The sequence below is a fragment of the Ceratotherium simum genome, chromosome 14 (assembly GCF_057802395.1).
Source record: "Ceratotherium simum simum isolate JZ-2026a chromosome 14, ASM5780239v1, whole genome shotgun sequence".
NCBI classification, from domain to species: domain Eukaryota; kingdom Metazoa; phylum Chordata; class Mammalia; order Perissodactyla; family Rhinocerotidae; genus Ceratotherium; species Ceratotherium simum.
In genome coordinates, this window is record NC_141913.1 from 49,331,347 (window position 1) to 49,349,984 (window position 18,638).

General features: G+C 33.5%; 1 protein-coding gene across 5 annotated transcripts in view; it reads left to right on the forward strand.

Moving 5' to 3' along the window:
* RELCH (RAB11 binding and LisH domain, coiled-coil and HEAT repeat containing) overlaps positions 1-18,638 on the forward strand; it is a 116,854-nt gene that overhangs the window by 38,457 nt on the left and 59,759 nt on the right. For all 5 annotated transcript variants that reach the window (XR_015554336.1, XM_087439313.1, XM_004422599.3 and 2 more), the window contains exons 6-10: positions 2,152-2,355; positions 2,461-2,552; positions 3,186-3,479; positions 6,148-6,223; positions 7,269-7,364. Coding sequence is in view for 4 of the 5 variants with exons in the window: in XM_087439313.1 (XP_087295439.1) it covers positions 2,152-2,355; positions 2,461-2,552; positions 3,186-3,479; positions 6,148-6,223; positions 7,269-7,364 (762 nt within the window). In the remaining variant the exon portion in view is untranslated. The remainder of the gene's footprint in view (positions 1-2,151; positions 2,356-2,460; positions 2,553-3,185; positions 3,480-6,147; positions 6,224-7,268; positions 7,365-18,638) is intronic.

Here is an 18,638-nt window from a genome sequence, read left to right on the forward strand (position 1 = left end):
TAAGCACTCTCAACTTTCTTTTTAGCTTATCATTCTACCTGCCTCTCCAACATTGTCTTTTGCATATTCATTATAATCATGCCAAACAGAAGGGCTGGCATCTCCCTGAACATATCTGATTCTTTCAGAGCTTTGTGTTTTTGCTCATTTTTCCCCTTGTCTCTGAAATAATTAGTTCCCCTATCCTCTCATTGCCATATGCCTTGTAAATACCAAAACCTTTTCCAAGAGAGTGCACAGGTCATCACCCTTCAGAGACTTCCTTCGCCTACCTCAAGACAGAAATTGACTCCTTTCTCTGCATTCTTGACAGTTCTTCAATCGTTTAGATTCTACCTATTTCTTTATGTCCCCGCTTTTTAATTGTGAAAGCCCTTTAATGGTGACGATATTTTATCCCTGGTTCTAAGCACAGGGTAGATAGGTAATAAATATCAGATGAATATAGATAGATAAATGGACATTTGAATAATATGTATAATATTCATTTTATAATTTAAAAAAAAGCTTAAATTTGTTTACTTCTTGTAGGCTAAGCACTGTGGTAAGGCCTTAATAGACATTTTATTTTATCCTTACAAAAACCCTAAGAGATAATTATTATACCCACTTTACAAATGACCTGTTTAAATTTTAAATTAAGTTCTAACAGTAGTAACAGAGACAGTTATGAAATTTATACTTGGGTCTGATTTTCTCCAAAGCCCCCACTCATAATACTTGTCTTATATCTGCCTCAGATTTAACCCTCAAAAATAGCTATTCCCATTATTCAAATAAACCCTCAAAGGATTAAGAGTATCACATTTAGAACATTCAAATGAATATGCCATAGTTTCTCAAAGAGGGTTTCATAAATAAATAAGTTATAGGATATCAAATTAGTACGACATTCTGATGTATTAGAGGAAGAAAGAGTGGTAGGACAATGTATTTGCATGTGATTGATTACTCTGGAACTTGACAAAGCTCTTCACAAAATCTTGGGCCGGCCCCATGGCTTAGCGGTTAAGTGTGCACGCTCCACTGCTGGCGGCCCGGGTTCGGATCCCAGGTGCGTACCAACTCACTGCTTCTCCCGCCATGCTGAGGCCATGTCCCACATACAGCAACTAGGAGGATATGCAGCTATGACATACAACTATCTACTGGGGCTTTGGGGGCAAAATAAATAAATAATTGAGAAAAAAAAAAAAATCTTTACCCTTGGGGACCACCTTGGTGACGTAGTGGTTAGGTGTGTGCGCTCCACTTCTGGCAGCCCAGGGTTCACAGTCCTGGATCCCAGCACGGACCTACGCACCGCTCATCAAGCCACATTGTGGCAGGCATCCCACATAAAATAGAAGAAGATGGGCACAGATGTTAGCCCAGGGCCAATCTTCCTCAGCAAGAAAGAGGAGGATTGGCAACAGGTGTGCTCAGGGCTAATCTTTCTCACCAAAAAAAAAAAAATATCTCTGCCCATAGAAGGCTTGTGGTGCTATGCCTTTTTGTACTTTAATAATAAAATTGTGTTAGATTGAACTCAAGAGAATGTTTCATACACAACAAACCAAAGAGCAGCTGTTTGGATTCTGAAAATTTCTAGAAGCATTTTTAATATTATAAATTAGCTGCAAATAGCTAGAAGACAAGCAGATTAAATTGTTTGCTTTTCCACCAGAGGTTACACTAAATATATATATAGGTTGGAATAATAAAGAAAGGAAGAACAAAGTTAATGCTATCAATTAGTTTACTTATACATAATAGGTACAACTTAGGAACTAAGACTTTCTTAATCTAGACATGTTCTATGACTTCATGCAAATATTTAAACATATTTTACAAGCTTGAAAGTTAACACAAACTTTAAAGTTGAGTTTACACTTGTGAGAGATTTAAAAAAAAGATTGTATGTGTATCATCTTGACATCTAAGACAGTGAAACCTGTTTACCTAGAATATCAGGAAATTTATAGGAATAATATTGGACAGTGGAACATGTAAAGTAGGCTTAGGAGTGATGTTTTCTCACTTGGAACATACACTTTGACATTACAACAAAATTATGATTATGTTGGGTTTTCAAGATATTAGCAATAAGGAATAAAATGAATCTCAAAAATGCAGGATAAAATTGCCTCATAGATTTTTTTTATCTTTTAGGATTTTGAACTGTGGGATGATGTAGGATTAAACATTCCAAAACCTCCAGACTTACTGCAACTCTACCGAGATTTTGGAAATCATCAAGTGACTGGGAAAGATCTTGTGGATGTAGCCAGTGGAGTAGAAGAAGATGAATTAGAGGCTCTTACACCAATTTTAGGCAACCTTCCTCCAACCCTTGAAACTCCTCAGACTGTACAGGTGAGAGATATGAACTAACTAGTCAAGTCCACAAAAAGTATTTAAATTATGTAAAAGCATACTGTGAGATTTTGAGTTTCTGTTTTTCTCCCATTTTGATTTTAGAACTCCTTGCTAGTACAGAAATTAGAAGATAAAATTAGTTTATTAAATAGTGAGAAATGGTCCTTGATGGAGCAAATCGGAAGACTTGAAAGGTTAGTATTTAATCATCATTTCTAAAAAACCTCTTAAAGTTTTTAAAGAAATTGGCAGATTATATAAATATATGAAATAACATTTAATTTATGACTTAATTTTTCATATTCTAATATTTCTGAAAGAAAGTCTTATAATTACTTAAATTTTTAATATGTCCTTTTTCCCCAAAAAAAGTTATTCAGTCAATGTAGTAATCATACAATCAATTATGTCTTGGAACCAAGGAATAAGGTACTTTTTACTTCCCCCGAGTTGTGTCAATATTTATAAAATAACTCCTTCACATATAGTGTTGTATATATTTCCCATTCCTTATTTCATTTAATTCTTATAATCTGTGAGTTAGATGGAATTATCCCCATTTTGCAAATGAAGAAAAGAAAGTTAAGTGCTAATCCAAATCAGAGGTTATAAGGCCATTTTTATGCTTCGTTGGTAAGTGTTTGTCACTATGCTTTTAGGTATATGAAGCTTTGGAGTATATGGTACAGAAAAGATTAATCAGTTGCCAAGCGTTTTCTATTAATATGTTACCCTCTTAAAGCATTAAACCCATTATGAGGTTTAAGCTATTGCCAAAGTTTTAAAAAATACAATTGTTCTCTGATAACTTCTCTTTCTTTCTATAGTGAAATGAACTTCCTCAAAAATGAGCACTTTGCCATCCCAGCAGTTTGTGACTCTGTTCAGCCTTCTTTGGATCAGTTTCCCCACAAAGACTCTGAAGACAGTGGACAGAATCCAGTTATAAGTAGTTCAGACAAGGGAAAAAACAAGAATATCCATCTTTCAAAATCAGATGAAGTTGATTCCACTATTCCTAAAGAGAATTTCCCAAATTCTTTCCCCAGGAGAGAAAGAGAAGGAATGCCATCTTCTTCTCCATCAAGTAAAAACACAGTCCATTTTGATAAACCCAACAGGTTAGTATGCATCCTGTATTTTGAAATGCATTTTTTAGCTATTCAGTACATTGTCATACTGGAAGAGCTTCAGTTCTTATTTTGCAGATCAGATGTATGAATTTTTACGTTTGGCTTGAACTTAGCACAAGTAAAGTACATGTCACAAAAAAACATATCACAAAGTAATTGCTAAGTTAAATTACATTAAAGAGGAATAAACCATAAATGGAGTAGGTTCTATCTTAGCCAGGTACTTAAACACGTAAATAATATGTATGTTCTTTGTTGCCGTAAACACTTTTACCCAGTGCTTTTTACCTTTTCTCTATTCTTCCATCATTATCAGCCTCAGAAGAAGGTTTTGATACTGCGTAGTTGCCTATGCTAAAGAGAGGAATAGTTTTTGCTCCTAGTCCTTTTTTCTGGTCTGCTTCCATTACTAATGTTGATTCATTAATATTTTTTCACTTTATTTAATTTTTATTGGGTCACAGTGATAGGACTCAGATGACAGAAGCATGCTCCCTGCCCTTCATTATCAGGTTTTCTAGTGGAAGAGACAAAATATAATTTAAAAATTTTTTAGGTTATAATGTGAAAAAATAGTTTTAGGAAAGGAATATTTACTGAGCTCTTTTTATATGTCAGGCACAATTCTAAATGCTTTATGTATACTGACTTACTTAATCCTCACCAACATCCTGTGGTGCGTTCTGAGCCACAAAGTCATGCTTCCTCCTCCTATTAAACAGAAGGATGTTATATCCAGTGTTGGGATGTAATAGGAAAGCATGACTACATAATGTGTTTTAGACTTATAGGTACTTATTATTAGTGAAAAGTATTTGATTTTTTTTTCCCACTCATGAGCTTTCCACTCATGAGCCACAAGTTTTTGTGTGCCTACTAGGTATATTTTTTTTCTTTAGGTATTATGGAGGTTACAGAGTTGATATAGACATGACCCAGTCCTCAAGATGTATTTATTCTAACGTGCATAAAATATAGTCATAAAAATCTTATGATACTGAAGAATAACAGCATTTGTAGTACTTTAGTGTTTAGGGGTACTTCCATATATCTCCTTTGATACTCCAAAGCCACTCTCTGAAGAAAGATGATTGTTAAATTTGTTCAAGTGATTTTTTTAGCTCTTAACTATGTGCCAGGCAGTGTTAACAGGGAATATAATAGTAAGAAAAACATATGGTAATCCCTCAGTCACAAACCTTACAGTATGAGAGAGACTGATGATCAGACGATTATAATAAAGTATGAAAGTAGTAATACATGACAAGTTCAGCTTGCTTTGGGAACACACAATCAGAGCGCCTGACCTAGTCATCAAAGCAGGAACGGTTTCAGGGAAGAAGTGTTATTAACCTGAGACCTGATAACCCAGTCAGAGTTAACCAGGCAAAGAGGTAAGAGTGTTCCCACTAAGGGAGAACCGCATGTGCAAGGAGAACATCATACATTTAGTAAGGTTTAAGCAAAGAATGCAAGTGAGAAGAATGACAGGAGATGAAGTTGGAGAATTAAGTAAAGACTAAGTCATATAAGCCATGTTAACTCATTTTAGACAGTTAGGACATGATGGTATCTAAGTTTTAGAAAGAGTCCTCTAGGTTAAGGTAACTAGAGAGTAGCAAGACTGGAGAAAAGGAGACTAATATTAGGAGACTAATAAACTATTTGCAAGAATCCAAGTAAGAAATGATTGAGGCCTGTCCTGTATTGGAAAGAAGTGGATAGATTTGCAAGATAGTTAGAAGGTAAACAATTGATTAGATTTGGAGTTAAAAGAAAGGGAAGAATAAAGGCTGATTTGTGGTTTCTGGGTTGGGCAATTGGATGGATTATGACCCCCTCCACTGAAAGAATATGGGAGGAGGAACATAAATGAGCAAACAGGCTCAAGCTTTAGAACACTACTCTAACTCTATAATCATAGAAATTACTGAATACCCCTTTGTGGTGTATACTAAATAACCTCTATTGTGTAACTTTTGGTGTTAGCCCTTTTCTTTGTAGATTGAGCACATAAAGTACAACTCATAATTTTATGAATACTGCTACATAGAGACCAGTATTGTTTTACAAATATAAATGTTTTAGCCTCCTTTATTAAACATAGTCTAATATTTTCAATTACAAAAAAATACTTTCTTTAAAATATACCATGAATGTTGCATGAGCTCCTTCATTTATCTTTAATTTTTACTTCTTTTATGTAGGTTTCTAACATTCAAGTTTATCTTTATCATTATATAGATCTGAAAAACTTTAATTCCTCTCAGCAACATACCAGGTCAACCTTTGTATCCACCGTTTACTTTTATGGGACCATAGAGAATTGGGGAGAAAAAAGTCCTTTCAGAGTTTGTGGATACTTTCTGTAGTCATTGACCTGCTATACCACTTCAGTTTTGATCACTAACCTTTATGGGCCATTCATTCGCATAACATCAAGCTATTTAAGATCAGCCATTATTGCTGATTTTTTTCTCTTGTATAATTCTCCAGTGAAGTGTCCTTCAAGTCATTGGTGGCTGAGAAATCCAGCTAACATTTGTGGGGTAAGATTAATGCAAGAATGGGAGTTATGACATGTAATTTACTTTCTCCTTAAATGACAGGGTAACTGTTTGGTGTCGTCCTCTTTTCATCCAATATTTTCTTCTAGGAAATTGTCTCCTGCTTTCCACCAAGCACTACTCTCTTTTTGTCGAATGTCAGCAGATAGTCGTTTAGGATCAGAGGTAAACTATACCAGATGTTCTTGCAACTTTCTTAAAACATTTGGTTTTTCTTCTTTGATTCTCATCTAAAAAGAGCTGTGTTAGGACTATTTCAAATATAGACTATTTCAAATATAAACCTATTATTTAAAATAATGCTCTAAGAAATAGTTCCTAAAATTTTAAGCTTTTGAGGAAGGTAATTGATTATTTCTGTTCTTTGGATTAAAGCTTTGTTGAGTGTTAAAGTGGCCATTTGCGGTCGATTTTTAATTTGTTATGTCTACTGACATATAGTTATATGCCTCTCTGATATAATTCAGAAAACCAATTTAAGTGTACATATTGTTTATATTTCAGTTATTTTAGATTACTCCATTATTTTTATTCATTAGGAGTGGTCATCTTTGGTTGCTGAGTTTGTTAGCTCTCAGATTAGTTTTCTTCAAGTGCTTTGTAATTGTTGCAGGCTCATGTTGAGAGGGTATTTTATTGTTATTTTTTCTCCTATCTTTACATTCACTCCTCTCTTTCTGGGTGTTTTGTGGTTGTTTCCACTTGACCTCTCGTGGGCTTCTGTCCCAAAATGTCTTGAGAATATGAAAGAGCTAGAGGATGGTTTGGATGCAATTCTGGCAGTCCTTATTATAAGACTGGGTCAGCATCCTTGGGGCTCCCCTTGCATGCATCTTCATTATATAAACTTTTGCCTTAGGCAAAGATTGTAACTTTGTGGGCATCTTTTCAAGAACAAAAGAAAAACCATTGAAGCTGCCCCAGTCCTCTGTTATCCCTAGTTGTTCCCAGAACTGAAGCCTAGTAGGCCTCTTTGACTTCACCCTTGCTTCCTACTGGTGTTTTAAATCCTTTTCTGGCCTATAGAAATGTTTATCCTTTTTGGGAATGCAGTTGTGGTTGTTGTTGTTGTTGTTATCATCATTATAAGTTATAATTTTGGATGTGTGTTTGGAGCAGAGGTGGCAGGGTCTAAAGCATGAACTTTATAAGTACCATCATGCACAGAAGTTCTCCTCTGTCATCATTTATTAATTCTTTGGTTTTCTAGGTGTCTCGGATTGCAGACAGTGAGAAAAGTGTTATGTTAATGCTCGGACGCTGCCTGCCACACATTGTTCCTAATGTGCTATTAGCAAAGAGAGAGGTGAGACACATAAAAAGTATTTTCATCACACTAATCTCATCATGTTGTCCATTTTTTGTCATTTTGAAGTTTAGTGTTATATTTTTATTTTGTTAAAGTCTATTACTTGCAATCATATTCTTACTTTTGTGCATGCATCTCTGCTCCTAGAGAATGGTTTTACACCTCTGTCAGGTGAGTTCAGTAAAACTGCATGGTATTCATGTTTTTCCAATTTTGCTTAAAGCATCATTAGCTTCTGCAACACTAACTATTACTGTAGGTCCATTTATGTGCCATGAACACTGTCTGTTTTTTACATTACCAGTTAACTAGTTTATTTTATCTCTGCTCTTGATATGATATGCTTGGTATGTCTGCAGAAATAGATACTCTTTGTATTGAAAATTAACAAGAACTAATAATATAACTTTTCTTAAATGTACTTAGAGTCATCTGTTATAAATGTTAGTGTCATTATATTTGGCAATAATTACACTTGTCTTATGATGATAGGATAATTATAATATTGATTACAGTAACTCTTGAAAGTACTTTTTTGTTTTTCTTGTAGCTAACCTTATTGACAGATGCTTTAACTATACAAAGTACAATAGCAAATATTTTAGTACACATAGCCCATGTTATGAGCCATAAATATTGTAGAAAGTTATCTTTAGAGTTTTATTTAGCCAATAAAAGATTAATGAAAAGTTATCTGTAATGTCATTTAAATGACAATAGATGATTTATTTGCAAACAAGTTTATTTGAATTATTCATTTTATGAAATCAATTTCCAGTTCACAAAATTTTTTACAAAAAATGGTTTAAGAATATTTTAGAATGTATCATATAAGTTTCTTCTATTATCTTCTTAATATTTACTACTGGTTTCAATCATAATTCGTGGGACCTACAGTATGATAGGTACACAGTGCATTGGCAAAACCCATATAAAGCTTATCTTTAATTATCCATTTAGCTCAAGAAATTTGTACTGATCCTCAAGAAAACTTATATGTAGAGCTTTAAAAATTTTTATTCCTGGAGGTATTTTTAATTAAAAAAAGATAAAAATGACTATTTTCTTACTGATGGGTTTTGTTTTACCCAACATTTAAAAATACTTGTGAGATATTAATAAGTCTGGAAATTTTCTAGATCTTGAAGGATCAGTGTCCAATTTCAGATTGTTTTGCAGTTCTGCCTGGCAGAATGATGTTTGAGCTTCTTTTCCTTTTTCAGCTTGTGACATAATCCATGCAATGCATTAATGTTTGCATTCCTTTTACTATGTTTCCTTAATATAATCTTTAAAATGTCACAGAAACCTAATTGTTATGAGATGCAGTTTAAGCTTTTTTATTTTAATTTTCCCTTTTATTTATCATAAAAGACTACCACTAAAATCTGATTTTACTGCATGAAGTATTTATAACTTTGCATCATCAGTAATCAGATACGTTATATATAAGTATATATATCTAGGCATATATATATGTATATATATATGCAAACACACACACACATACACATATATTTCATTTGTGGTATAATGTTTACTTTTCTGGCTGATTTTAAGTTTTTATATTTAAAAAATATTTATATACTTCTTATTTCATGAAGAACCGATTATTTATCTTTGTTCAATTGTGTATTCTATTTTATCAGAAAATTTACCATTTATAATATACCAAAGTTGTATTCCCTCAAAATTAAATTGGTGAATAATGAAGTGTACTTCGTTTGGTTTGAAACCAATCCCAGGGCATAAAAGGACAAAACTTTTATTTCATTTCATCTTTTGATATTGGATTACTTTTATTTAATATTTCACCTTAGTTCCTTAAATCTGTATTTTTTAAAAGGTCTTGTGATTGAAAGATTAATATTTTGATTTTTTTCTTATTTCTCAAGTTTTATATTTTCTCTTATCAGTATAAGCCTTTTTATTGGTATGTAAATACAATTAAAATGTCCTTCAGTAAACTGATTGATCATAGTAATATCCTAGTTAATTAAATAAATAAAACATTAGAAACAGGGTTAAGGTTTTGATTAAGTAGTATGTTCACATGGTTCAACATCTTTAAATACAGCCATGTGTCGCTTAACAATGGGGGTACATTCTGAGAAATGCATCGTTAGGTGATTTTGTCATTGTGTAAACATCATAAAGTGCACTTACACAAACCTAGGTGGTATAGCCTCCTACACACCTAGGCTATATGGTACTAATCTTATGGGACCACTGTCATATATGCAGTTTGTCGTTGACTAAAACTTCTTTATGTGGCTCATGACTGTATAAAAAGATGTACAACAAAAAACCTTCTTCCCCTGTCCTTGAGTCACCATCCCACATGGAATAAATTTTGTTAGTGTCTAGTGTATTCTTTCAAATCCTTTGCCCCTTTTTTAATTGAATTGTTTATCTTTGTATTTGAGTTGTAAGACTTCTTACAATTCTGGATATTAAACCCTTATCTCACATATATGACTTGCAAATATTTTCTCCCATCCTGTAGATTGTCTTTTCACATTCTTTTTTTTTTTTTGAGGAAGATCAGCCCTGAGCTACCATCTGTGCTAATCCTCCTCGTTTTTGCTGAGGAAGACCCGCTCTGAGCTAACATCTATTGCCAATCCTCCTCCTTTTTTTTTCCCCAAAGCCCCAGTAGATAGTTGTATGTCATAGTTGCACATTCTTCTAGTTGCTGTATGTGGGACGCGGCCTCAGCATGGCCGGAGAAGCGGTGCCACGGTGCGCGCGCGGGATCCAAACCTGGGCCGCCAGTAGCCAAGCATGCACGCTCAACCGCTAAGCCACGGGGCCGGCCCTCACATTCTTGATAATAACCTTTATGGACAAGTCTTTTTCATTTTTATGAAGTCTGATTTATCTATTTTTTCTTTTGTTGCTTGTATTTTTGGTGTCAAATCTAAGAATCCATTGCCAAATCTAAGGTCAGGAAAATTTACCCTTATGTTTTCTTCTAATGCTTTTTTAGCATTAGCTCTTACATTTAGGTCGTTATTCCATTTTGAGTTATTTTTTGTATATGGAGTGAGGCTGGTGTCCAGTTTTATTCTTTCATTTGGTTATCCAATTGTTCCAGCACCATTTGTTGAAGAGAAATTGTTTCGCCGTTGAATGGTCATGGCACCTTAGACGAAAATCAGTTAGCTGTAGATGTTTGGTCATTGGAATTTTGATAGGGATTGCACTGAATCTGTAGATCACTTTGAAGAGTATTGCCTTTCTAACAAAATTAAGTCATCCAATTCATGAACATGGGATGCTTTCCATTTATTTATGTCTTTAATTGCTTTCAGCAATGTTTTGTAGTTTCAGTGTACAAGTCTTTCACGTCCTTGTTTAAATTTATTCCTAGATATTTTATTCTTTTGAATGCTATTGTAAATGCAATTGTTTCCTCAATTTCCTTTTCAGGTTGTTGATTGCTGGTGTATAGAAACAGTACTGATATTTGTGTGTTGATCTTGTACCTTGCAACTTTGTCGAATTTGTTTATTAGCTCTAGTAGCTTTTTGTGGATTCTGTGAGGTTTTTCTGTATATAGACTCATGTTATCTGCAAATAGAGATAGTTTTACTTCTTCCTTTCCAATTTGAATGGATTTTATTTCTTCTTCTTGCTTAAATTGCTCTGGCTAGGACTTCCAGTACAAGGTTGAATAGCAGTGTTTTGAGAAAGCAGATATCCTTGTCTTGTTCCTGATCTTAGGAGAAAAGCTTTCACTGTTTCACCATTGAGTATGATTCTAGCTGTGAGTTTTTCATAAATGCCCTTTATCATATTAAGGAAGTTTTCTTCTGTTCCTAGTTTGCTGAGTGTTTTTATCATGAAATGGTATTGAATTTTGTCAAATGCTTTTTCTGTGTCAATTGAGATGATGGTTTTTTTCTCTTTGTTCTGTTGATGTGATATAATACACTGATTGATTTTTTAATATGTTGAACTACCCTTGCATTCCTGGGATAAATCTCACTTAGCCATGGTGTATACTCCTTTCAATATGTTGTTGGATTTGCCATTAGTATTTTATTGTGCATTCTTTGAGTCTAAATTCATAAGGGATTTGGTCTATAGTTTTCTTTTGTCGTACTGTATTTGTCTGATTTTGATATCAGGCTAATGCTGGCCTCATAGAATGTTAGGAATTGTTCCTCCTCTTCTGTGTTTTTGGAAGAGTTTGAGTAGGATTGGTTATTAATTCTTCTTTAAATGTATTTTAGAATTCACCAATAAAGCCATCTGCTCCTGGAACTTTTCTTTGTTGGGAAGTTTTTTATTACTGATTCAATCTCTTTGCTTGTTATAGGTCTGTTGAAATTTTCTATTTCTTCTTGAGTCAGTTTTGGTAATTTATATGATTCTAGGAATTAGTTCATTTTGTCTAATTGGTTGGTGAACTGTTATTTATGGTATTTACTTATAATCCTTTTAATTTTTGTAAGATTGGTACAAATGTGCCCTCTTTCATTTCTGATTCTAGTTATTTGCATCTTCTCTCTTTTTTTTAGTCAACCTAGCTAAAGCTTTGTCAGTTTTGTTGATCTTTTCAAAAAACCAACTTTTGATTTTGTTGATTCTCTCTGTTGTTTTTCTTGTCTATATTTCATTTATCTATGCTTTAATCTTTATTATTTCCTTTCTTCTGCTAGCCTTGGGTTTAGTTTGCTTTTTATCTAATTCCTTAAGGTTGTTGACTTTGGATCTTGCTTCTTTTTTAATGTAGGCATTTACAGCTATAAGTTTTCCTTTGAGTACTGCTTTTGCTGCATCTCATAAATTTTGGTATGTTGTGTTTTTCATTTTCATTCATCTCTAAGCATTTTCTAATTTCTTTAGTGATTTCTTCTTTGACCCACTGGTTGTTTAAGAGTGTGTTGTTTAATATCTACATATTTTTCGTATTTTGAATTTTTCAGTTTCCCTTCTGTTATTGATTTTTAAGCTCATTCCGTTATGATTGGAGAAGATACTTTGTATGATTTTGATCTTTTTTAAATTTATTGAGAATTGTCTGTGTGCTAACATATGGTCAGTCCTTGAGAATGTTCCATGTGCACTTGAGAAAAATATATGTTCTGCTGTTGTCAGGTAGAGTGTTCTGTATATGTCTGTTAGGTCTAATTGTTTTTGTGTTCAAGTCCTCTATTTCCTTACTGATCTTCTTTCTAGATGTTCTCTTCATTATTGAAACTGGGATATTGAAGTCTCCAACTATGATTATAGAACTGTATTGTATTCTTTCAGAGATATTTTGTGCATGTATAAGCAAACTCAAATATATGATCTTTTTTCCATGACTTACACAAATGATACCATACTCTATGCACTATTCTCCACTTTGCTTTTTTCCCACATATTTTGTATACTATGTCAGTATATAAAGAACTTTAATATTATACTTTGTATCTTTCTACGTCAGTATATAAAGAACTTTCTCATTCTTAAGGCTGCATAATATCTAATCTTTTAATAGTCTTTTAAACATGTTTTAAATTAGTGTTCAGACTTTACTGCCTACATTCTCAGTAAAAAAAAGACATTTTACATCATGTGCTGGTGTATAATTACATATGTAATTAAAATAAAAGTTGTATAAATCAAGTCTTGCCTGTACTAATTACAAAAAGTTAAAATAGAAGACAAATCAGTACCAAGCATGATTTTATAAATATTTTAAAGCAATAAAGAATACACCTAAATAAACAATAAAAAAGAAAAAAATGCTCTTCATGACCCATTCAATTGATTTTATGACCCAGTGTTTTAAAGGGAGTGACACAGAGATTAATTAACACTGTCTAATAAATTAAACTTTTTATTTTTTATGAAAAGTGAAAAGCACAGTGAATATAGATATTAGTGTTATTTGTTTACGGTGGTTTTTTTTTTTTTTTTTTTGGTTTTTTTTTTTTGTGAGGAAGGTCAGCCCTGAGCTAACATCTGATTCCAATCCTCCACTTTTTGCTGAGGAGGATTGGCCCTGAGCTAACATCCGTGCCCATTTTCCTCTGCTTTATATGGGATGCCGCCACAGCATGGCTTGACAAGCATTGCATCAGTGCGCACCTGGGATCTGAACCAGCAAACCCTGGGCTGCCGCAGCAGAGCGTGCACACTTAACCACTTGCGCCACCCAGCCGGCCCCTTGTTTTTGTTTTTTAGAAGAGAAGTGACAACTTCACTCAACCTTCAGGTCACAATTATAACATTCTATAAATTCAACATACTGTATTTCAAATATAGGATGCCATTGATTGTAACTACTATGTACCTTTAAGAAGGAAGAATAATTCCAATTAAATTATGACATACATATCCATTGTAAGGTGCACTTCAATTTCAGAGATAATAGAAAGTGAAAGAAATTTTCTCCTGTGTTCTGTGAAGTAATGATAATCTCTTTTTACCAACTTGTATTTAAAAAGACTTCCTTGCCTATTCATTTTGCGAGAAAAAAATAAAATGATGAACTGATTTTCTATATGTGGCGTATGTAGTAGTTCGTTTTAATGGGGTGGTTGAGGAACTTGAATCTTCCAAACTAAATTACAAAATAAATATATTTGTTATTTGATATATGTATATAGTAAATAGGTTAAAGAAATTGATTTTTCGTGATCTCTGCTTTAAATGCATTTGAAGGGGAAATTCTGTAATCTAAAAATAAGATTTTATAAAGGATTACTTCTAAAAGTGTTTTTAAATAATACATCTAAATTTAACTTTCATTTTCATTCTATGCCAAGGAAATATATGCCATCAGCTTAGCTAAGATGGAAAAGCAAACAAGAAGCCTAGGCCTGGAATGGGGGTGGGGTGACTGGAAATGGGAAATTAATCCAAACTTTCTTTTGGGGATGTTGAAAATGACTCAAAATTAGATTGGTGATGGTTGCATGACTCTGAATATACTAAAAATCACTGAATGTACACTTGAAATGGATGAATTTTATGATATATAAAATATGCCTCATTAAAGCTGTAGGAAAAAAAGGCAAAGGAGAGAACCAATTCCCTGAAAGTTTTTAAAACTAGTTAGTACCTCTGAAGACCTGCTCATTCATCTGAGGAACCAACCTTTGCTCTTTTACATTGCCATTTTTGTTTGCTTCTTGGTAAATTTTTTAACTTATGATAATAGTAGCCCCAGATAATTAAACTTGTGTGAGAGTTATTCAGCCATGTAGTAGATAAGTATGGTAAAGTAAATAAGGTTGGTCCATCTTCATTACCTATTTAATGTGTGTGTGTGTGTGTGTGTGTGTGTGTGTGTGTGTGTGTTTTAATTTGGGGAGTAAATCACATGCTTTTTAGCAGTATCAGAGTTTAAAAATCACTTAAGTATTTCAGTTAGATTTCCTAAAGGTTGAGCCCCAGAAATTATAGATATTAATAATTCTAAAAATAGATATTTTAGCAGCCCTTGAAGTATAGACCTTTTCCAGAGGTGAGTAATCTTGTTTTTTCCTTATGTGAGTCTTTGTAATGTTCTTTCTTTATTTTTTTTCTTTACGTGTTACTCTCAACATCCTGACAAGTTTGAACTGAAAATCTAAATCAGAAGGTGTACACTTGTCAGTGCTTGAATTTAAGTTGTAATTCATTACTGCTTAATTCCTAGGCAAAAGACTAGATGGAAAATTTTAAAATAACAACTATCTAAAATTTTTAAATGAACCTTGAGTTATAGGAAATAATTTTAGTGAAACAATGAGGGCAAGCAGTGAACTATAATTTATTGGACTAATATGCTACCTTTCTAGAACTGTAGAATTTTGCTTCTTGACCTGAAGTAATCAAACATTTCCTCCTTGGCATCTGATCTAAATATAACGCTTCCTTTTCTGTTTTAGATTTCTTTCAGGTCTTGGAGCCATTATCCTATCAACATTTCCATGCTTTTTTTAATGTCAAAAGTTGCCTGGTCTCATTTTCTACTTCGTTTCTCCTCGTCCTTAGCATCTAATCACTCACATTGTTTTAGATTCTTTTTAGGTGCTTTTTTTTTTTTTCCTCTGTTTTTCTAGCCTGAACACACACTAATCTTTATAAGATTAAGAAAGTTAGGTAAAAATATTCATAAAATCACATGTTAAAATCTCTAAAGACGCTTACTATCTCTAAAGTGATTTGTTATTATCATTAGAAGTTATTTTGTTTTACTTGTAAAACTGAAAGAAGAATTAAAATGCTGGAAGCTTTTCCTATTTAATTCTGTACAGAATTCCATGTGTAACCTAACATTTGAGAGGTGGGAGATCCTTCATATAGAGAACTAAAAAATTGCAAAAATCAAAGTAGTTAACACAAAAGTTATTTACCTGAGTAAAGTGCAGATTACTAAGCCTTTTAGATTAATAAATTCTAAAGGCCTTAGAAATATCTTCTCTAGCATGGTAGTAAAATATTGGAATACCTTCTCTAATAGGATTACTATACTGATTTCCTCTCTAATAATCAGTAGGAGATCAGTATTATATTTCACTTCAATATACATTTATTGAGTACTATCAGGTACCAAAGCATGTTTTAAAATATTTAAGATTCCTGTTGCCTTGAAATATGGCCACAGTAACTTTTTTATTTGGGGGGGAATTACCTTTTGGATATGTTACCAAAGCCATAGGTATTTTCTTACTGTGGTTATTATTTTATTATTAACATGCAACATTAAATCTAATATGCTTAAGAATTTTTTCTTGTGAAAAATTCTTATGCTTTAGATATGATGTCTAACATTGCTCTATTGTTCTCAATATATTTCTTTTATAGTTAATCGTTCAAAGACATTTTTAAAGCCACTATCACCTTGTCTTCCAAAGGAAATTTAGCTACCACTTTTTTTGGTGAGGAAGACTGGCCCTGGGCTAACATCCATTGCCAACCCTCCTCTTTTTGCTTGAGGAAGCCTGGCCCTGAGCTACCATCCGTGCCAGTCCTTCTCTATTTTGTATGTGGGACACTGCCACAGCATGGCTTAATGAGCAGTATTTAAGTCCGCGCCCGGGATCTGAACCCTGGGCCGTGGAAGCAGAGCATGTGAACTTTACCACTACACCGCTGGGCTGACCCCCTAGCTACCACTTTAAATGTTTCATTCAGAATTATAAGGAAAGTTTTTAAAATACTAGACTTCTGGGGCCGGCCTGGTGACGCAATCGGTTAAGTGCGCCCGCTCTGCTGCAGCAGCCCGGGGTTTACTGGTTTGGATCCTGGGTGCGCACTGACACACCACTTCTCAAGCCATGCTGTGGCAGTGTCCCATATAAAGTGGAGGAAGATGGGCATGGATGTCAGCCTAGGGCCAGTCTTCCTCAGCAAAAAAGAGGAAGATTGGCAGATGTTAACTCAGGGCCGATCTTCCTCAAAAAAAATACTAGACTTCTTCAATTGAAGAGATGATACCAAAGGGAAAGTATTGATTCAAATCTATAAATTTATGAATAGTGTGAAAGTGGTAAATATGCACTTAATAAATTCGGATGTGAATGTATTCGTGCTTCAGAGAATTGAAAAAAATGAATTCATAATAAATAAATGTGAATATACAACAAAGCAGATATATAATTACAGAATTTCTTATTTCAAGAATGGTACAAATAGAAATTGTTAATAAATAAATGAATTATAGAGAAATTAGAATATTTGGAGCCAGTCATAACTTAGCAATTAAAATCCTTGATGGCTCTGTCGGAAACAGACTACTCTTTCCACTTTTTTCTAACATCACTTAGAAGGCCTCTTCTCAGCTCTATGTTACTGTAAGAGGAGAAGACCATCTGGCATACTTTATACACTGAGTTATAATTGCCATAGCCGTTAATGTGCCAGGATGTACCCAATTCTCCTTGGCATGGAATACAACCAAAAATTATTGGCAGTGACTTTTCCATGTGTTGTTAATTTTGCCAGCAAGAAATAAAAGTAAATGGCAATACAAATTATTACTAACTGTGATTCAGAAAAGTGAAAAATATTTTTCTTGAAAGCCCTAAATTCATAGAATTTTAGAGTTCAAGGGGACAAGGACTAACAAATGGTTTTCTTCCCATGTGTCAGTTTGGATTGGTTGGTAATGGCTACTGTGTTGAGAAGTGCTTTGGTAAGTGCTGTGTTAAGAAGGCTTTTTGAGGCCAACTTTGATCTCAAAAGGAAAAATTAACAATCCCACTAGCAATAGATAAGGAAATTCCAGAATGTATCTAAAATGTTTTCCGTTTCTACACTAATCTTAATTCCTATAAGTTTCACTTGAGGAAACGAAAAATCAGAGAAGTTTGTGACTTTCATTAGATTCTTTGGTACTAAAGAATAAATCGAGACAGGAGCTCTACTAGCTCCTGGTCTAGTGTTCTCAGTTTGGCACATCTGAGCCATATTCCAGTTAAAAGATTCTCTATATTAATGTACAACATAAACTTCCTCTTTGAGTAAGGATTGCAAAGCCTCATGATTTAAAAAAAGAAAAAAAGACATAAGGCACATAGAATAAACAGTAACACAGTTATTTTGATATGCTTGTTTTTGAGATGAAGCTAAATATACTCTATATTTTAAACAGAGTGTGTAAGTATATATATGCAGTTATAGCAAATATCTTACCTACATTTCATAACTTTATCTTTAAAGAGTAATGCAATAGGGAGAGAATGGAATAAGATAATGTAAGAGTGTAATTGTAGAGACAATGGGAAAGCAGGAAGAAGGGTTAGGAGGAAGTAAGAAACCCTCAGGAGAGAAAGATCTGACCTAAGGGGAAAGTGCAAATAAAATATTTAGAGCTTCTCTTGATTTTCAGTCATTAAAATATTTTCTCCTTTTGTTAATGTCTTCTAAATAACTGCTTTTTCATACTTAAGGTTCTACTCTCAGTGGGATATGCTGATGATGTAATGTCTTAGTCCTCTCATTAGTATCAGTGGCTCTTAGCAGCCTAAATGGAATCCTCTAAGGATTAGGATAGTCCTTGGTGTTAATGGTCTCGCATCCTAATATTTTCTAAAAGGTTGTTTATTTTCTCCTACAAAGTCAAGACTAATTCATCAAGCATCATATTAAGTCTCTGGTGAAAACATTACTTAACAATGTAGTTATATACTGTATATACTCTGTCTTCCATTCCCAGTGCAAAATTATTTTCCCCAATTATTTTTTATTTCTTTTGCTTTTCACTCACTAATGTAAAACCTACAGAAGTGACCAGATAGAAAGATGACAGAATAAATGTTTTAAATTTGTTTTTACTTCTCAGAT